At 40.3% G+C, this 19,138-nt stretch overlaps 1 protein-coding gene across 14 annotated transcripts in view; it reads right to left on the reverse strand.

Moving 5' to 3' along the window:
- Positions 1-263: 263 nt before the first annotated feature.
- Positions 264-19,138, reverse strand: part of CDC27 (cell division cycle 27) — a 68,449-nt gene continuing 49,574 nt past the window's right edge. For 7 of the 14 annotated variants that reach the window (XM_030923223.1, XM_030923222.1, XM_030923221.1 and 4 more), the window contains 5 exons: positions 16,310-16,427; positions 12,314-12,442; positions 6,748-6,822; positions 5,014-5,170; positions 2,975-3,557 (listed from right to left, as the gene is read on the reverse strand). In XM_030923223.1, the coding sequence (XP_030779083.1) occupies positions 3,475-3,557; positions 5,014-5,170; positions 6,748-6,822; positions 12,314-12,442; positions 16,310-16,427 (562 nt within the window). In that variant the 3' untranslated portion in view covers positions 2,975-3,474. Of the gene's footprint in view, positions 3,558-5,013; positions 5,171-6,747; positions 6,823-11,174; positions 11,384-12,313; positions 12,443-16,309; positions 16,428-19,138 lie in introns of those variants that run through there. The other 7 variants (XM_030923228.1, XM_030923227.1, XM_030923225.1 and 4 more) reach the window with 4 other exon arrangements.

Raw genomic sequence — 19,138 nt, forward strand, 5'->3', positions numbered from 1 at the left:
GTATTCTAAAAATTACCATTGTTTTTGTCATAGTATTTATTTTGATATTCCAAATAATACTAAAAAAGAGTATGACCGTTTAAAAATATAAATATATTAAAAGAGAGTGTAAGTTTTAAAAAATTAGATAAACATTGCTCTAGATTTTTGTGAAACATAAAACTGTATCTCTATTTTTCTGTGCCTTCTTATTAAAATACAGATGGCACAGCTTTCATATAGCTTTAACAACTTGATTATAAATTGCTTTCAAAAGTAACTTATTTGGATTTTCCATATCCTTTAATGAATTGCAAATATATTAACAGAAAAGACTTTCCCCCTCAAGACTGTACAATTTCTGAAATAAGTCAGTTAAAGCAAAAAGAAGACACAAAATTACATTGTTTCAATGCAAACAGAACACACACTTCACACCCACACTTGCATTTTCCCAGGTTTTCACAAAGAAAATGGGTCACCATATTTCTCAGTGAAGACTCATACTATACTCTGGCTAATCAGAGACTTCCAAACTTTTTTCTTCAAAAAGAGCATTTTTAATAGACTAAATACTGGTTATCACTGAGTTTTTGTTTAAGGTACAACAGCAGCATGGTTCAAATGTTACTTGTAGTTCTTGGAAAAATCAAAAATTTTAAGTGATGAATACAGAAAATGTAGGGACCACCTTTCATTATTTTGAGTACCACTGTTCTCTTGAAAAAATATTCTAACCTTCTAAAATCCCAGAGTTAAGAACCATTTCCAAGGGGAAAAACAAATCCAAGGCCACAACATAGCTTCTGAACAAGTGTGTGCGCATATATATGTATTAGGTTGGTGCAAAAGTAACTGCAGGTTTTGCCATAAAAGTCATGGCAAAAACCACAATTACTTATGCACCAACCTAATATATGTGTGAAACAGAGAAAAGGATGTCAAACTACTTAATTTAATTTCTGTAAAATAAACTTCTGATGTTTGAAACAAACATTTTGCTTGATCAAAATGTGTTTTTCTTCTGGTTGTTTGATCCCCATTCCATGCAAAAAACAAAACAAAAAAAGAAACCACAAAAGCCAGAAAGTGTTACTAGGTGGGAAATAAGGCTTCAGATACCTAATGACTTTAAAAGTAGGTATGAGGAAAAATAAAATAGGCCAAGCTTGGGCGGAAACTGTCCCCCAGCCAGCCATTGCCATGGCGTGTCTTACAAAACGATCCTTTTATCCTTGGTCTCAAAAAATCAGTACCAGAAAGACTCTCACCTCTGGCACAGGACATAAATTCCTACTACAAAAAGATAATTATACTTCAGCAAATTATGTTCTAAGCTTAGCTTTCTCCAGGCTTTAAAACGCAGAACTCAGGTTGAAGCTTTCTATAAAACTCTAAATGACACTGTTACACAGCACCTTGTGCTTTGCCAATTAAAAATATAAAAGAATCTAAAATTAAATATTACAGAACTAATGGATAATACAATAGCATATGTGTTAGAATCCAAGTGCTAGCCTCTGGGAATTTTTCATTATATTTATTTTCTCCCAACTGTTCCTTTTTTTTAAAAAGTACTTTTTTAGACAGTACATATACATAAATTTAGGTAGGGAAATCTGTTAAATATCTCTCTGGCACCTGATACCTAAAGACCCTGACTTGAATTAATTTATAATTGTACCTAATCCATATTCAAATGAGATTAACAGTAAATTATAGAAAATTACTGAGTCTACAGGCTAAAATTTTTTTCACATCTTTCATAATCCACCTTATTTTCACAGCTTGACTAACAAATACAGGTAAGTTTGTCCTTCATCAAATAATCCAAAATAATAACTGTAGGCCTGTTATTCATAAGAAACTATAATTTGTTATATTCTGACATTGGCACTTAATAAAATGTTAACAACTAAAGTTTCTCTAAAATTTCAATACATTACAATAAAGGAGATAAACAATTTAAGACTGTTTAAATCTGTTACGGTGGAATTCCAATAATTATCAATTTATATGCATAATTAAATTCTTAAAATTGTGGTCATTTCCCAAAGACACCAACCGATATTATGATAAACTCAGAAGAGAACCTATTTCCTTCTTAAGAATGTTTCTTCACCCAAGCTAAAAATTTCCAATATCCTAAATCCAATTCTTAGTAAATGTTTTGGTGACTCACATTACTGAAAAAATCTGAAGCAGAGAGTCAAAAAGAATGGAAAGGATCTCAACCAAAGGTAACCGCACATTCTTTTTTTTTTTTTTTTTTTTTTGAGGCGGAGTCTCGCTCTATCGCCCAGGCTGGAGTGCAGTGGCCAGATCTCGGCTCACTGCAAGCTCCGCCTCCCAGGTTTTACGCCATTCTCCTGCCTCAGCCTCCCGAGTAGCTGGGACTACAGGCGCCCGCCACCTCGCCTGGCTAGTTTTTTTTTTGTATTTTTTAGTAGAGACGGGGTTTCACTGTGTTAGCCAGGATGGATCCACACATTCTTATACTCTGCTTAAGCAAACACTTAGAAAAGTCAAAGGGATAATGTTTTGAACAAATATAGATTCAAGGTTATGGTACCATTCTGATTATATTAAGGCTTTCACTATCATGATCTCTTAAAGTCTCTCCACTTTAGTGTTCTCATTCTGATTGATATGGTGAACTTAAGGGATTACTAAGGGCCTTGTTTTGGCTTCTCAGTGGGGAACCACTCTATCATCTCTGAATGTTAAAGGTGATCCCACAGAGCTCAAAGAGAAGAGGCAATATGGTATGAACCAATTTTAAAGTTTGCAATACCAAGACAACAATGATCAACACTTTGAAGCAAGATGAATAAATTAAAATTCTTGGTTAGACATTAAAGCATTCTTGCCAAGAATAAGTGTACACTGTATGGAGGGATATTTGATTCCTACATATGAGTCCCAATATGCCCATTACATTTGTTTATGGGAGACACTGCAAGTTGAAGGTAATTTACATTCCTTGGCAATCAAGTTACTGTTATAGGCAACGTCTTTTATTGTTCCATCTGGCACTTGCAAACACCATTCTTGAAGAACCTAGAAATGAAGGTCAGTTACTCTGTTTATCAGGAACAGAACCAAATAAAAACAAATTTTTGAGAAAGCAACCAAGAAATTCTGGTTCATCACTATTTTCCATATCTAATGGTTCCTTCAAGATAAAACATAACTCTTCCTTTCATGATACTTTCCAACAAAGGGAGATTAAAGAAAAACAGAAAAGAAAGTTCCCCACCCTACCCCCCATAAATTGTCATTCATACTGGTAAAAGAGCCAGTCTTGTTAGCAGCTAAATATTGCACTGCCTTTCATTCCGTATACAGTCAGGGTCCAATGAAAGTGGCACACTCATGGTATAAGTGATGGATGATGACACCGCCGGCTCAAGAGTAAAGACTCAGTATATGGAGGGACGAGAAACATGTCAGCACTAGTCACACATCCAGTTGTAAAAGTCCGATTTCCAGAAGTTAAAATTCATCACTTTCAGCTGCATGAAGTTGTGTGTCATCCGCATCTGTCATGCTGCTCTCCTGGGATTCATCTGTTCCCACTTTAAAAATAAAACAAAAGTCTACAGTAAGGTTTCTGACAAACATATCCTGTTGGTTCATGAAAACAAGAAAAATTGTAGTATATTCAGAGAGATAAAACCCTAAATAAAGGCCCTTAAAAATCCTCATATCCTTTAATAAAATGCAACTCAAGTTTCCTAACTTTGTAATAGGTCTGACATTAGCTTACTGCATTTTACTTTTAAGGTTTTAACTACCAAAACTGCCTCTCCCTAATGGGTTCCTTATTCCTGCCCTAGGAATTACAACTAGCTAGTTCTCTGAGACATTAAAAAAAAAAAATTGACATTTCCCAAACCTCCAATCACTGACTTCACTTAAGAATACTCCCTGCTAGTCCACAGAAACATAGACTATAACCTTCAGTTTCAAAAGGTTTATGGGGTCTATCTATTTATCTATCTATCTATCTATCTATCTATCTATCTATCTATCTATCTATCTATCTATCTATCAATCATTTATCTTGGTCTGTCACTCAGGCTGGAGTGAAGTGGCACAATCATAGCTCACTGCAGCCTCAAGCTCCTGGGCTCAAGTGGTATGATTCTCCTGCCTCAGTCTCCCAAGTACCTGGGACTATAGATGCATACCACCACATCCAGCTAATTTAAAAAATTTGTTTAGAAGCAGGGTCTCACTGGCTCGTCGTGAAATCCTAGGCTCAAGCAATCCTCCCACCTCAGCCTCCTGAGTAGCTGGGATTACATACACAAGCCATCATGCCTGGCTTATAATTTTTTTTTTTTTTTTTTGAGACAGAGTTTCATTCTTGTTATCCAGGTTGGAGTGCAATGGCATGACTTCAGCTCACTGCAACTTCAGCCTCCTGGGTTCAAGCGATTCTCCTGTCTCAGCCTCCTGAGTAGCTGGGATTACAGGTGCCTGTCACCATGCCCAGCTAACTTTTGTATTTTTAGTAGAGATGGGGTTTTACCATGTTGGTCAGCTGGTGTCGATCTCCTGACCTCAGGTGATACACCCACCTCCGCCTCCCAAAGTGTTGGAACTACAGGCCTGAGTCACTGTGCCTGGCCCCGTGGCTTATAATTTTAATTAAAGGTTTTCACCAAGTTTTCTGGAACAAAGGCATCTAATCAGAATTTACCTTGTCAGAAATGTCTCCATTCTCTTATTTAAAAAACTACATTCTTAGGACCAGATAAAACACTACTGGTTACATATTCAAACATAAATTGAGGCCCAGGTAAAAATTAGCAATGAATTTATCAAAGTCACACAGCAAACTAGATCCAGAAGAGAGACTAATTATCTGACTTTATATGCATTTTGTTATTACATCACCCTGTTAAATTTCCCTAAAAGTTCATTTGGTAATACCATGGTTAGGAAAATAAAATAAAGGAGTAGCCTACAAATCCTTATGCAAAAGGTAACTTTCTAAATACTCAAAATCATATGTGTGATACTTACTGATCTGTTCTTCTTGGGTTATTGGCTCCTCATCATCTGGAAGATAGCGCTTATCAATTGCCTCTTTAATCTGGTTATTGGCTCCTTTAGGATCTAAATCCATAGCCCAAGAGAAATTCATCAGGGCAAGGTGCGTTTGACCTAACTTCTTGTAAACCTAAAAATAAACAGCAATACTACATTTTTCATTAAGTTGTGAGCTTCAACTATAAAATTCTAAATATTTATATATTTATTTATTTTTGAGATGGAGTCTTGCTCTATTGCCCAGGCTAGAGTGCAATGGCGTGATCTTGGCTCACTGCAACCTCCGCCTCCCAGGTTCAAGCAATTCTCCTGCTTTAGTCTCCTGAGTAGCTGGGACTACAGGTGTCTACCACCGCCCCTGGCTAATTTTTGTATTTATAAGTAGAGACAGGGTTTTGCCATGTTAGCCAGGCTAGTCTCAAACTCCTGACCTCAGGTGATCCACCTGCCTCGGCCTCCCAAAGTGCTAGGATTACAGGCGTGAGCCACAGCACCGTCTCTACAATTCTAAATATTTATAATTTAAACTAGGCTCCTGATTTATGTGATCTAAGCTCATTCTAACGGTAGGATATTTTCTTCCTACAGATGAACTCATACCAGCTTTTGAGTTCCTTTTCATATAATCAGATATTATTTTCAGAATTCCTTGCTTCTATCTTTCAGGTAGTAAGTTTCCAATAAATATCACTCTGACTGGAACAATGATAATGGGATTAAATGCATTATAAATTGCTTACTTAACTTTCATTTACAGTGATTTTAAATTGAGTTATATCAACTCTTAACAACTGTCTACAGGCACCTTAACTAATTGGCATATGGGGGTCTAGTATGTAAAAAACTGACTAGTCTGGCCGTGGGACTCTCAGAAGCCATTTCTCTTAATCAAGACAACACAGTGCCATTCATGTTCTTCTTCTTTCTTTCTTTTTTTTTTTTGTTTCTGAGACAGAATCTTGTTCTCTTGCCCAGGCTGGAGTGCAGTGGCATGATCTTGGCTCACGGCAACCTCCGCTCCCGGGTTCAAGTGATTCTCGTGCCTCAGCCTCCAGAGTAGCTGGGATCACAGGCATGAGTCACCACGCCCAGCTAATTTTTATATATATATTTTTTTTTTTGAGACGGAGTCTCACTCTGTCACGCAGGCTGGAGTGCAGTGGCACGATCTCGGCTCACTGCAAGCTCCGTCTCCCGGGTTTACGCCATTCTCCTGCCTCAGCCTCCTGAGTAGCTGGGACTACAGGCGCCCGCCATCTCGCCTGGCTAATTTTTTGTATTTTTTAGTAGAGACGGGGTTTCACCATGTTAGCCAGGACGGTCTCGATCTCCTGACCTCGTGATCCACCCGTCTCGGCCTCCCAAAGTGCTGGGACTACAGGCTTGAGCCACCGCGCCTGACCATTTTTGTATTTTTAGTAGAGGTCGGGTTTCACCATGTTGGTCAGGCTGGTCTTAAACTCCTGACTCAGGTAATCCACCTGCCTAGGCCTCCCAAAGTGCTGGGATTACAGGCGTGAGGCACTATGCCCAGCTAGGATATCATTTTCTTAAGTGTTAGAACTAAATCTGTTATTCCCAGAGCACTCAGTTTGGAGCTTTAGTTGAATTTGCTCAATAGATATTGTACAGTATTAAACTTATTCTTATAAAATGTCAATATTTGCTGTGAAAGTCACTGTTTGGGACCATGGCCCCAGTCTTTACCTTTCCTATTAAGAAGTAAACGAGGGATTCTTTGGGAACAATTTGTTTCAATTCTTCAAGTTCTTGTAAAGCAGACTGAAAAAGGCAAAGAAAAACCTTAAAGTAGCAAAAATTTTTAAAGTTTTGACCAAGCAATTTTTTTATTCGATTTCCCAAATCATCTTCATAAAAGCTAACTAAATCTTAATCAATATACTTCCTTATTGTGTTAGTTCTTATTGTTGTGAAAATAAAATGCATACTTATATGACAATAAGTACTAACAAATAGCAGGCACTCTAGTACACTGAAAACACACACACACACACACCCACACACACACACCCCCACACACACCCACCCCTCTTTGTGAAATATGCAGGTGGTGACAATCCTTGCTTTTGGTCATCTATCTATCTATCTATCTATCTATCTATCTATCTATTTATTTTTATTTATTGAGAAGGAGTCTCGCTCTGTCGCCCAGACTGGAGTGCAGTGGCGCAATCTCTGCTTACTGCAATCTTCGCTTCTCAGATTCAAGCAATTCTCCTGCCTCAGCCTCCCGAGTAACTGGGATCACAGGCATGCACCACCACACCCAGCTAATTTTTGTATTTTCAGTAGAGACGGGGTTTTACCATGTCAGCCAGGCTGGTCTTGAATTCCTGACCTCAAGTAATCTGCCTGCCTCAGCTTCCCAAAGTGTTGGCATTACAGGCGTGAGCCACCGTGCCTGGCCCAGTGATTTATTTTTTAATGAAAAATAACTGTATAGTTTTTCAGAACAACAAAAAGTCATTGAGAAGAGTGGCATTAACATTTTTGCAAGTCTTTGTTAGTAGAAGACAGCTAGATTCTCACATCTATCTCCTCCATTTAATCTGTTTTGATATCACATATTATGTAGCTTTTGGAAAATTCTACTGTCCATTTGGGACAGAATGAAGACTGAAAAAGGTAAATAATGTCAAGACATTATTGTAAAAATAGCTCTGACCTCTAGGACTCTTTGGAAGAATTTTAGGGAACCCCAGAAGTTCCCAGACCACTTCTGAGAATCATTAAAGAAATCTTTTTCTTTTTCTTTTTTGAGACGGACTGTCATTCTGTCACCCAGGCTGGAGTGCAGTGGTGCGATCTCTGCACACTGCAACCTCTGCTTCCTGGGTTCAAGTGATTCTCCTGCCTCAGTCTCCTGAGTAGCTGGGATTACAGATGCTTACCTGTAATTCCTGGCTAATTTTGTTTTGTATTTTTAGTAGAGATGGGGTTTCACTATGTTGCCCAGGCTAGTCTTGAACTGACCTCAGGTGATCCACCTGCCTTGGCCTCCCAAAGTGCTAGGATTACAGGCGTGAGCCACTGCACTGGCCTTACTTTAAAGAAATCTTTTTTCTTTTTGAGATGGAGTTTCGCTCTGTCACTCAGGCTGGAGTATGGTGTCGTGATCTTGGCTCACTGCAACCTCTGCCTCCTGGGTTCAAGCGATTCTCCTGCCTCAGCCTCCTGAGCAGTTGGAATTACAGGCGTGTGCCACCACGTCCGGCTAATTTTTGTATTTTAGTTGACACAGGGTTTCACCATATTGGCGAGCTGGCCTCGAACTTCTGACCTCAAGTGATCCTCTCACCTTGGCCTCCCAAAGTGCTGGGATTACAGGTGTAAGCCATCATGCCCACCCTTTAAAGAAATCTTTTTTTTCCCCCCGAGATGGAGTTTTGCTCTATCGTCCAGGCTGGAGTGCAGTAGCTCACTGCAACTTCTGCCTCCCAGGTTGAAGCGATTCTCCTGCTTCAGCTTTCCAAATAGCTGTGATTACAGGCGCCCGCCACCATGCCCGGCTAATTTTTGTATTTTTAGTAGAGATGGGGTTTCACCATGTTGGCCAGGCTGGTCTTGAACGCCTGACCTTGTGATCCACTCGCCTCGGCCTCCCAAAGTGCTGGGATTACAGGCGTGAGCTGCTGTGCCTGTCCTTGAACGAAATCTTAACCTTTAAGATGACAGACTCCAATCCTCATTCACTGCTACAACACACCCAATTCAGAATTGATATGTTTTCTTGCTATGACTGCATATTATAATTGTTATCAACATTTCATGCAACCAGCATGCCTATCCCCACCCGCAATGATCTAATTACAAGGATTCATTGAGAAATAGTGTCTAACACAGCATCGGAGTTCTTACTTTTACCCTAAAGACTTAAGATTTAAATGATTAAATATCAGTACAACACATTAAATAAGGTGATGGCTAGCAATGTTTTAGAGATGTTGAAATGGTCCCCTTGATTTTCATTTTGGAGCCAGAAAATCTCAGAAGCAATCGTTAACTTTTCTTTCTTGTTTTCAAGTGACTAATGAATGCCCCATGATACAGTCCCAGGAGATCCTGAGAACATGTACCCTTTAACATTTCTTTATGCCCTTTTCATACAGTCACATATCTATATCTAGTCCATGCATCAAATTAGGCCTCATAATTCAGTGAAGCCGCAAGCTCATACCCCAAAATGCCTATAACTGGGAGTTTCTCTGAGTCTACTGTGGCTCAGGAGGCTGCCTGATATAATAATGATAATGACAATGATAATAATAACGATAATAACAAAAGAGGGAGTCTCTCTGGTACTACTTTGGATTGGAAGGCTGCCTAAACAAACAAACAAACAAACAAACAAAGAAAACCCCACAAAAATGGCTATAACTATATATATATCATAGTCCAGACAACTGATGAGATTAGAACTTAGGCTTCTTGAAGCAAGTAAAGGCTGATTTATGTGGCCTATCTGGTAGGTATGTTGGTATTAAAATGGCTTTAAGAATAATGAATAAAGTCCTTCATATCTAAAGAAGTACAATAAAGTAAGTACATAAAAACAAATACTGATTTGCAATTATAGTACTTCAAAGAGTAGTTAAAAGTTGAAAAGGGTTTATTAGATTTAAAATAAGCTTAAAAAAAAATTTTTTTTTTTTGAGACAGTCTCCCTCTGTTGCCCAAGCTAGAATGCAGAGGTGTGATCTGGGCTCACAGTAACCTCCGCCTCATGGGTTCAAGCGATTCTCATGCCTCAGCCACTCGAGTAGCTGGGATTACAGGCATGCACCACCAGGCGTAGCTAATTTTTGGATTTTTAGTAGAGACAGGGTTTCACTATGTTGGCCAGGCTGGTCTTGAACTCCTGGCCTCAAGTGATCTGGCTGCCTTGGCCTCCCAAAGTGCTGGGATTACAAGGATGAGCCATGGCACCTGGCCCTAAAAGAAGCTTTTTCAAGACTTGATTTTGACAAAAAAATTAGCTGGCCATGGTGGCTTATGCCTGTAGTCCTGGGTACCTGGGATTCAGCCTAGGAATTTGAGGCTTCAGTGAGCTATAACTGCAACACTGCACTCTAGCTTGGGCAACAGAGCAAGAAAAACAAAAACTAAAGAAAGAGAGGCTTTTTAAAAGGACAAAACCAGTAAAAATAGAAATCCATGTCTTCATAAAGAAGATAGAATAAAAAAAAAAAGATAAATTAAAACTAAAGGAATTACTGGATAAATTATATATTTAATCCCTTTGTATATCTTTATTAGTCTATTTTTAAATTTTTTTTGGAGATGGAGTTTCACTCTTATTGTCCAGGCTCTAGTGCAGTGGTTTGATCTCAACTCACTGCAACCTCTGCCTTCCGGTGTCAAGTGATTCTCCTGCCTCAGCCTCCCAGGTAGCTGGGATTACAGGTGCCTGCCACCATGTCTCGCTAATTTTTGTATTTTTAGTAGAGACAGGGTTTCACCATGCTGGCCAGGTTGGCCTTGAACTCCTGACTTCATGATCTGCCTGCCTCGGCCTCCCAAAGTGCTGGGATTACAGTCGTGAGCCACTGTGCCTAGCCCTATTTTTTTTGTTTTTTTTTAAGACAGGGTCTAGCTCTGTGGCCCAGGCTGAAGTGCAGTGGTGTGATCACAGCTCACTGCAACCTCCGCCTCCTGAGCTCAATCCATTCTCCCATTTGAGCTTCCTGAGTAGCTGAGAGTACAGGCACACGTCACCACATCTGGTTAATTTTTGTATTTTCTTCTTGGTTGAGATGGGGTTTTGACATGTTGCCCACGCTGGTCTCAAGTTCCGTAGGCTCATGTGATCTGCCCGCCTCTTCCTCCAAAGTGCTGGGATTATAGGGATTTTTATTAGTCTTAAAATAAGTTATCACTGGTTTGGTATATTTCTTTCTTTTTTTCTTTTTTTGAGACAGAGTGTTGCTCTGTTGCCCAGGCTGGAGTGCAGTGGCATAATCTTGACTCACTGCAATCTCTGCCTCCTGGGTTCAAATGTTTCTTGTGCCTCAGCCTCCTGAGTAGCTGGGACTACAGGTGTGCACCATCATGCCTGGCTAATTTTTGTATATTTGGTAGAGACGGGGTTTCATCATGTTGGCCAGGCTGGTCTCGAACTTCTGACCTCAAGTGATTTGCCCACCTTGGCCTCCCGAAGAGCTGGGATTACAGGTGTGAGCCACTGTGCCCAGCCCCGAATTTATTTTAAAAGATTTTGCTTCATGGTTTCCGACTGAATAAATGATAACAAAAATCTCGTGTCTTTTTGCCTCTTTTCTCTTTCTCAGTTTCCTTATCTTCTTTTTTCAATACTTGTTTCAGGCTAAGCATATATAATTCGAAAAAGTGAGAAGAGAAAGACACATCAGACTAGAATTAGTCTCCATGTTATAAGCTCTCGTAACTTACTACACCTTCCCTTTATGTATTCAACATTTATTATATTTTGTGATTATTTGGTTAATGTCTGTTTTCCTAGAGAAGTACTAGATAGTAGGCCCTTCAAAAGCAGGAAAGATGATTGCTTTACTTGCCACTATATTTCTGGTGCCTGATACATAGTGGGTAATCAATAAATGCTGAATAATGCACACACATTCATTTTCTTCTTTTCTTTAATTTTTAATTTTTTTTTTTTTTTTTGAGATGAAGTCTCACTCTGTCACCCAGGCTGGAGTGCAGTGGTGTGACCTTGGCTCACTGCAACCTCTGCCTCCTGGGTTCAAGTGATTCTCCTGCCTCAGCCTCCCAAGTAGCTGGGATTTACAGGCACCCGCCACCATGCCCAACTAATTTTTTTGTATTTTTAGTAGAGCTGGGGTTTCACCATGTGGCCCGGCTGGTCTTGAACTCCTGACCTCAGATGATCCGCCCGCCTTGGTCTCCCAAAGTGCTGGGATTATAGGTGTAAGCCACTGCGCCCGGCCCGTATATTCATTTTCATCTGTTCCCTTACTTTGGTCCTAAGAGGATGGTTCAGGTTTTACCTTTAAGATAACCACCTGATGAAAAAAACTGCCTTTCTGTATAAGGCATCTTTACAAGGGATAACCACATATTCCTAAATTTCCACACACCTATCCTTCCTATGAGTACTTCATGAAGAAATAAAAATTACAAAAAATGAAATTAACAGCTCTGAAAAAATGTCTCAGATCAAAACTAAACAAATAACTTTCAGTTTATTGAAAACAAGGGATAAGGTTGTTTTTAAGCAACACAACCCTGAAGACCCTTAAGATATTTATCTTACCTTATATTTTTCATTTGCAAATAAAACTGAGGCTCTGTGAAATTTGCATAGAGGGTTCTTGGGATCAATGACAATGGCTTTGTTTAGGGTATCCAAAGCCTTCTCTGATTTTTTCAGTGCATGTTGAACCTGTAAGAAATAAAGATCATGTTAATACTCTCTCTTGATATTTATGAAGAAAGGTGAGAACCAACGTGACTCAAAACCAACATAATCAAATTATTAGAGATAAGGCTGTAGGGTCTAACTGGATTGTCCACTGCATTAAGTGGATTTAGTAATTGATTACCAAATGATTAACAGATTATCTCTAAAATCACTTCTAATTCTAGTTCAACTGCTTCACTAAAGATGAGAATACTGAAGTCTAGAAATCTTAAATAACTTGCTCTGCGATAAAAATCTAGGTCCTCTGGTACATATTTATGATGATAATCAATAGTCTATCTTTAGAGCAGATACTTGGTTACCTTTAAGTCTAAAAGACAAGCAAAACCTTGGTGTTCTATTAAAAAAAAAGATCTGTACTATTTAGCCAGATAATATTCACATTTCATCAGGTTTATGCAGTCTTTCAAATATTAGACTTCTCAAAACTGTGTTAAAAAAAACTCCTGTTTACAAACCTTGTTTCACTCAGAACAATGATATTTTCATATTTTAGATATTTATTTGAAAAATGATTTTACTGCTTTACAAAACTGAAAATCACTGATCTCTACTACTGGGAAGCAAACAATTTATTTTAAATAACTTAAAATTTAAAAGATTTTAAAAAGTACCAAACCTCACTATTCATTCATATGTATATACTAATATTCTGCTATGTTCCTCCTTGGACAAATTATATGTTACAAATAAAGTGGGGTGGGCTGGGCCCGGTGGCTCACGCCTGTAATCCCAGTACTTTGGTGGATCGCCTGAGGTCAGGAGTTCGAGACCAACCTGGACAACATGATGAAACCCCATCTCTACTGAAAATACAAAAAATTAGCTGGGCGTGGTGTCGGGCGCCTGTAATCCCAGCTACTCGGGAGGCTGAGGCAGGAGAATCACTTGAACCTGGGAGGTGCAAGTTGCAGTAAGCTGAGATTGCACCACTATACTCTAGCCTGGGCAACAAGAGCGAAACTCTGTCTCAAAAAAAAAAAACAAAAAAAAAAAAAACAAAAAAAAAAAAAACAAAAAAAAGGGGGGGTGAATGAATGTATGAATGTGGCTGCAGAACTTTTTTTTTTTTTTGAGACGGAGTCTTGCTCTGTCACCCAAGCTGGAGTGCACTGGCCAGTTCTCAGCTCACTGCAAGCTCCACCTCCCGGGTTCATGCCATTCTCCTGCCTCAGCCTCCCGAGTAGCTGGGACTACAGGCGCCCGCCACCTCGCCCGGCTAGTTTTTTGTATTTTTTAGTAGAGACGGGGTTTCACCGTGTTAGCCAGGATGGTCTCGATCTCCTGACCTTGTGATCCGCCCGCCTCGGCCTCCCAAAGTGCTGGGATTACAGGCTTGAGTCACCGCGCCCGGCCAAGTGGCTGCAGAACTTTAACAAATATCATGGTCATAAGAATGTGAGAGTAGGTAGTGCCAACTTCTGCTTGCTGAACTCATCTATGCAATGATCTAATGGTGGCCAAATATTCTGCCCACAGGATTGAGACCCTAAATACTAGTTCCCTAAAGAGAAAAGCTTACTCTCTTACCTGACAATTTCTTCAAATAAACCACTCAAAAATTTAAAATCTGTTCTACAATAAGTTTCGAAGAATTCCTATTTTTAAAAAAGTGTTCAACTGGCCGGGCGCGGTGGCTCAAGCCTGTAATCCCAGCACTTTGGGAGGCCGAGACGGGCGGATCACGAGGTCAGGAGATCGAGACCATCCTGGCTAACACGGTGAAACCCCGTTTCTACTAAAAATACAAAAAAAAACTAGCCGGGCGAGGTGGCGGGCGCCTGTAGTCCCAGCTACTCGAGGCTGAGGCAGGAGAATGGCGTGAAACCGGAAGGCGGAGCTTGCAGTGAGCTGAGATCCGGCCACTGCACTCCAGCCCCGGCGACAGAGCGAGACTCCGCCTCAAAAAAAAAAAAAAAAGTGTTCAACTTCACCAAAAGGTGTCAAGAGATATCTAATTTTGAATTGAATAAATAAGGTGATGACAACACAAAATAATTTTAAGTAGACACATTATCTCTACATTTTTTGCGTAGTAGCTAACTACAAAAGAAGTTACTGTCAAGTTTTTTTTCTTGCCCTGTCTTATGGTGCTGAACTATGTCCATTTTTAAGAAAATTATCATCATGGTCAATTTCATTATAGTCAAAAGAGAATTAGAATTCTACTCCCCACAAGATAGTGACATTTCAAACTAACATAATTTCCTGACCTTGCATGACCATTCCCACAAAAGCTAAAGTTGCTAGGGGAAAAAAGAGAGAAGCTGAGAGAAGGGAGAGGGGGAAAGGGATGAGACGATGAGAACAAGAACTTAAGGTACCATACTTATACAGAAGCTAATAAATGAGATTTTAAAAAGCAAAAAAACATAATGTACACATCTTTTCTCCTATTAAAGTACAATTTACTTATTTTCTTTTCTTTTAAGAGATGGAGTCTCATTCTGTTGCCCAGGCTGGAGTGCAATGTCACCTTCTTAGCTCATAGCAGCCTTGAACTCCTAGGCTCAAGTGATCCTTGTGCTTCAGCCTCCCAAGTAGCCAGGACCACAGGTGTGCGCCACCATGCCAGGCTCATTTTAAAATTTTTTTGTAGAGATTGGGTCTCGCTATGTTGTCCAGGCTGGTCTTGAACTCCTGGTCACAAGCAGTCCTCCCGTCTTGGCATCTCAAAGTGTTGGGATTACAAGTATGAGCCACTGTACCCAGCCAAAGTACAATTTGTTACCAGATATATTTAAAATATATGAATATAAAAATGATTGTACATATTACCTTATAAGAATTTTAATTAGTTACAACATGCCTATGTTACTCAGAGGCTTAAAAAACACAGGGAACCATTTGCCTTAAAATATTACCTACTTAAGGCCGGGCGTGGTGGTTCACGCCTGTAATCCCAGCACGTTGGGAGGCCGAGGCAGGTGGCTCATGAGGTCAGGAGATCCAGACCATCCTGGCCAACACGGTGAAACCCCGTCTCTACTAAGAATACAAAAAATTAGCCAAGCGTGGTGGTGGGCGCCTGTAGTCCCAGCTACTTGGGACGCTGAGGCAGAAGAATGGCATGAACCCGGGAGGCAGAGCTTGCAGTGAGCTGAGACTGGGCCACTGCACTCCAGCCTGGGTGACAGATCTCAAAAAAAAAACAAAAAACAAAAATCAACAACAACAAAAAACAACAAAAAAACTACTTAACTTAGGAGCTAAATATTAGCCCATGCTTTCAAAAATAGGAAGTATCTCTCTTTTTTGGGGACAGATTCTCGCTTTGTTTCCAGGTTGTAGTGCAGTGGCACGATCTCGGCTCATGGCAACCTCCTCCTTCTGGGTTCAAGCAATTCTCCTGCCTCAGCTTCCTGAGTAGCTGGGACTACAGGCGTGTGCCACCACGCCTAGCTAATTTTCGTATTTTTAGTAAAGACGGGGTTTCACCATGTTTGCCAGGCTGGTCTCCAACTCCTGACCTCAGGTGATCCACCTGCCTCGGCCTCCTAAAGTGCTGGGATTACAGGCATGAGCCACTGCATTCGGCCAGGAGACATCTTACTTGAGTCACAGAACAACCCTATAAGGTAAGTAAGTAGTATATGACATTCATAAAATAGAAGCTCAGAGCAATGAAGTGACTTGTGCAAGGTATAAGGGCAATTCTGTGATTTTTCTTTATGCTAAGCCAAATGGGTAGTATTTTTGGTTGTAATAGACTCCAGAATACTGTTTCAACACAAAAAAGGACCAATTTTTATCATAGCAATTGAATCAATAACAAACATATTTCAAAAGGGAGATTAATAGAGTATTAATGTTTAGAAAGCTACTTACTACTCCAATGTGGCAAAGTAAAACTGAACTTTGAGGGTTGATATCAAGTGCTTTTTGGAAATGCATTTCTGCAAGGCTGAATTTTTCTTGCTTGTAATAAATCATTCCTAAACCATACCTGAAAGTATAAAACAAAGTATAATTTTTAAAAATATAAAGTTTAGGTTGCTAACTTAGTTCAATTAGTAAAAGAACAAGTATAGAATCTGGCATTTTAATAAACCAGTGGAACAATACTGGTGGTCTTAGAGGGGAGGCAAAAAATACCAGTTATGATAAAAATCATTAAAGCATTTTATTTACTTATTTTTCATTACAAAATTTTTTTTTTGAATTGGGGTCTCACTCTGTCACCCAGGCTGGAGTGAAGTGGGCCAATCATAGCTCACTGCATCCTTGAACTTCGGGGTTCAAGGAATCCTCCAGCCTCAGCCTCCAGAGTAGCTGAGACTACAGGCATGAACCACAATGCCTAGCCATTAAAGCAGTTTATTATTATTATTATATATATATATATATATTTTTTTTTTTTTTTGAGACAGAGTCTCGCTCTGTCGCCCAGGCTGGAGTGCAGTGGCCGGATCTCAGCTCACTGCAAGCTCCGCCTCCCGGGTTTAAGCCATTCTCCTGCCTCAGCCTCCCGAGTAGCTGGGACTACAGGCGCCCGCCACCTCGCCCGGCTAGTTTTTTGTATTTTTTAGTAGAGACGAGGTTTCACCGTGTTAGCCAGGAGGGTCTCGATCTCCTGACCTCGTGATCCGCCCGTCTTGGCCTCCCAAAGTGCTGGGATTACAGGCTTGAGCCACCGCGCCCGGCCAGCAGTTTATTATTATTATATTTTAAAGACAGCGTCTCACTCTGTTGCCCAGGCTGGAGTGCAGTGGCTCAATAACAGCTCACTGCAGCCTCGACCTCCCAGGCTCAAGTGATCAATCCTCCCACCTCAGCATCCCGAGTAACTGGAACTACAGGTGCACGCCATCAGGCACGGCTAATTTTTTAATTTTTTGTAGAGATGGGGTTTTGCCATGTTGCCCAGGCGCGCATATATATATATATATATATATATATATATATATATATACACACACACACCCCCCTCAAACACACACACACATACATATATATATTGTTTTATATATATATTTTGAGACAGAGTTTTGCTCTTGTTGCCCAGGCTGGAGTGCAATGACGCAATCTTGGTTCAATACAACCTCCACCTCCCAGGTTCAAGCATTTCTCCTGCCTCAGCCTTCCGAGTGGCTGGGATTACAGGCATGCACCACCACACCCAGCTAATTTTGTATTTTTAGCAGAGATGGGGTTTCTCCATGTTCATCAGGCTGGTCTTGAACTCCTGACCTCAGGTGATCCGCCCACCTCAGCCTTGGCCTCCCAAAGTGTTGGGATTACAGGTATGAGCCACCATGCCTGGCCTATATTTTTTTCTTTTTTGAGACAGTGTTGCTTTGTCACCCAGGTTGGAGGGCAGTGGTGCAATCTCAGCTCACTGCAACCTCTGCCTCCTGGGTTCAAGTGATTTTCGTGCCTCAGCCTCCCAAGTAGCTGGGATTACAGGCATGTGTCACCATGCCCAGCTAAATTTTCTTATATTTTTAGTAGAGACCAGGTTTCGCCATGTTGGCCAGACTGGTCTTAAACTCCTGGCCTTAAGTGATCTACTTGTCCCAGCCTACCAAAGTGCTGGGATTACAGGTGTGAGTTACCGCCCCCAGCCTTTTACAAGCAAAACAATCAATCAAATCAAATCAAACTACGATAATAAGGAAAAAAGAAACCACACCCCTAAACCCGTATAGTTTTTTTTTGTTTTTAATTCAGCGTCTTGCTCTTGTCGCCCAGGGTGGAGTGCAATGGCATGATCATAGCTCACTGTAGGTAACCTTGAATTCTTAGGCTCATGTAATCCTCCCACCTCAGCCTCCTGAGTAGTTAGGACTACAGGCATACACCACCATGTCTGACTGTTTTTTTTTTTTTTTGAGATGGGAGTCTTACTCTGTCACCATACTGGAGTACAGTGGCACAATCTCGGCTCACTGCAACCTCCACCTCCGAGGTTCAAGCAGTTCTCTTGCCTCAGCCTCCTGAGTAGCTGGGACTACAGGCACGCACCATCATACCCAGCTAATTTTTGTATTTTTAGTAGAGGCGGGGTTTCACCATGTTGGCCAGGATGGTCTTGATCTCTTGACCTCATGATTCACCCGAATCGGCCTCCCAAAGTGCTGGGATTAAAGGCATGAGTCACCACGCCCGGCCTTAATTTTTGTTGTTTTTGTTGTTGTTGTTGTTGTTATTAGGGAAGGGGTCTTGCTATGTTGACCAGGCTGGTCTCGAACTCCTGGTCTCAAGTAATCTTCCCGCTTCAGCTTCCCAAAGTGCTGGGCTTACAGGTATGAGCCACCATACCTGCCATATTCTAGATTTAACAGCTAATTTTTACTGAGTAGTTATTACATGTGTGACAAGACCATTGCTAAATTATCTCATTTAATCCCTGGAGGAATCATAGGTACCATTATCATCCTTATTTCGAATAAGGAAACTGAAACTTAGAGAAGTTAAATGACTTCCTTAAAGTTATACAGCTAATAAAGATTCTAACCAGGTTCTTCCTTAATGATTCTAAAGGCTGAACTCCTAACAATGCTATTTCCACATTCTGTTTTATATTATTATAATTACAGCATACATAGTGTCATGTTTGGCTTCCTTCTCCCCCACTTACTGTTATTAAAAGCATGCTCCTATACTTATAGACCTTGAAATTACAATTTTTAAAGGCTATGTAATAGTGTATTAGGT

This window comes from Rhinopithecus roxellana, chromosome 19 (genome assembly GCF_007565055.1).
Source record: "Rhinopithecus roxellana isolate Shanxi Qingling chromosome 19, ASM756505v1, whole genome shotgun sequence".
Lineage (NCBI taxonomy): Eukaryota > Metazoa > Chordata > Mammalia > Primates > Cercopithecidae > Rhinopithecus > Rhinopithecus roxellana.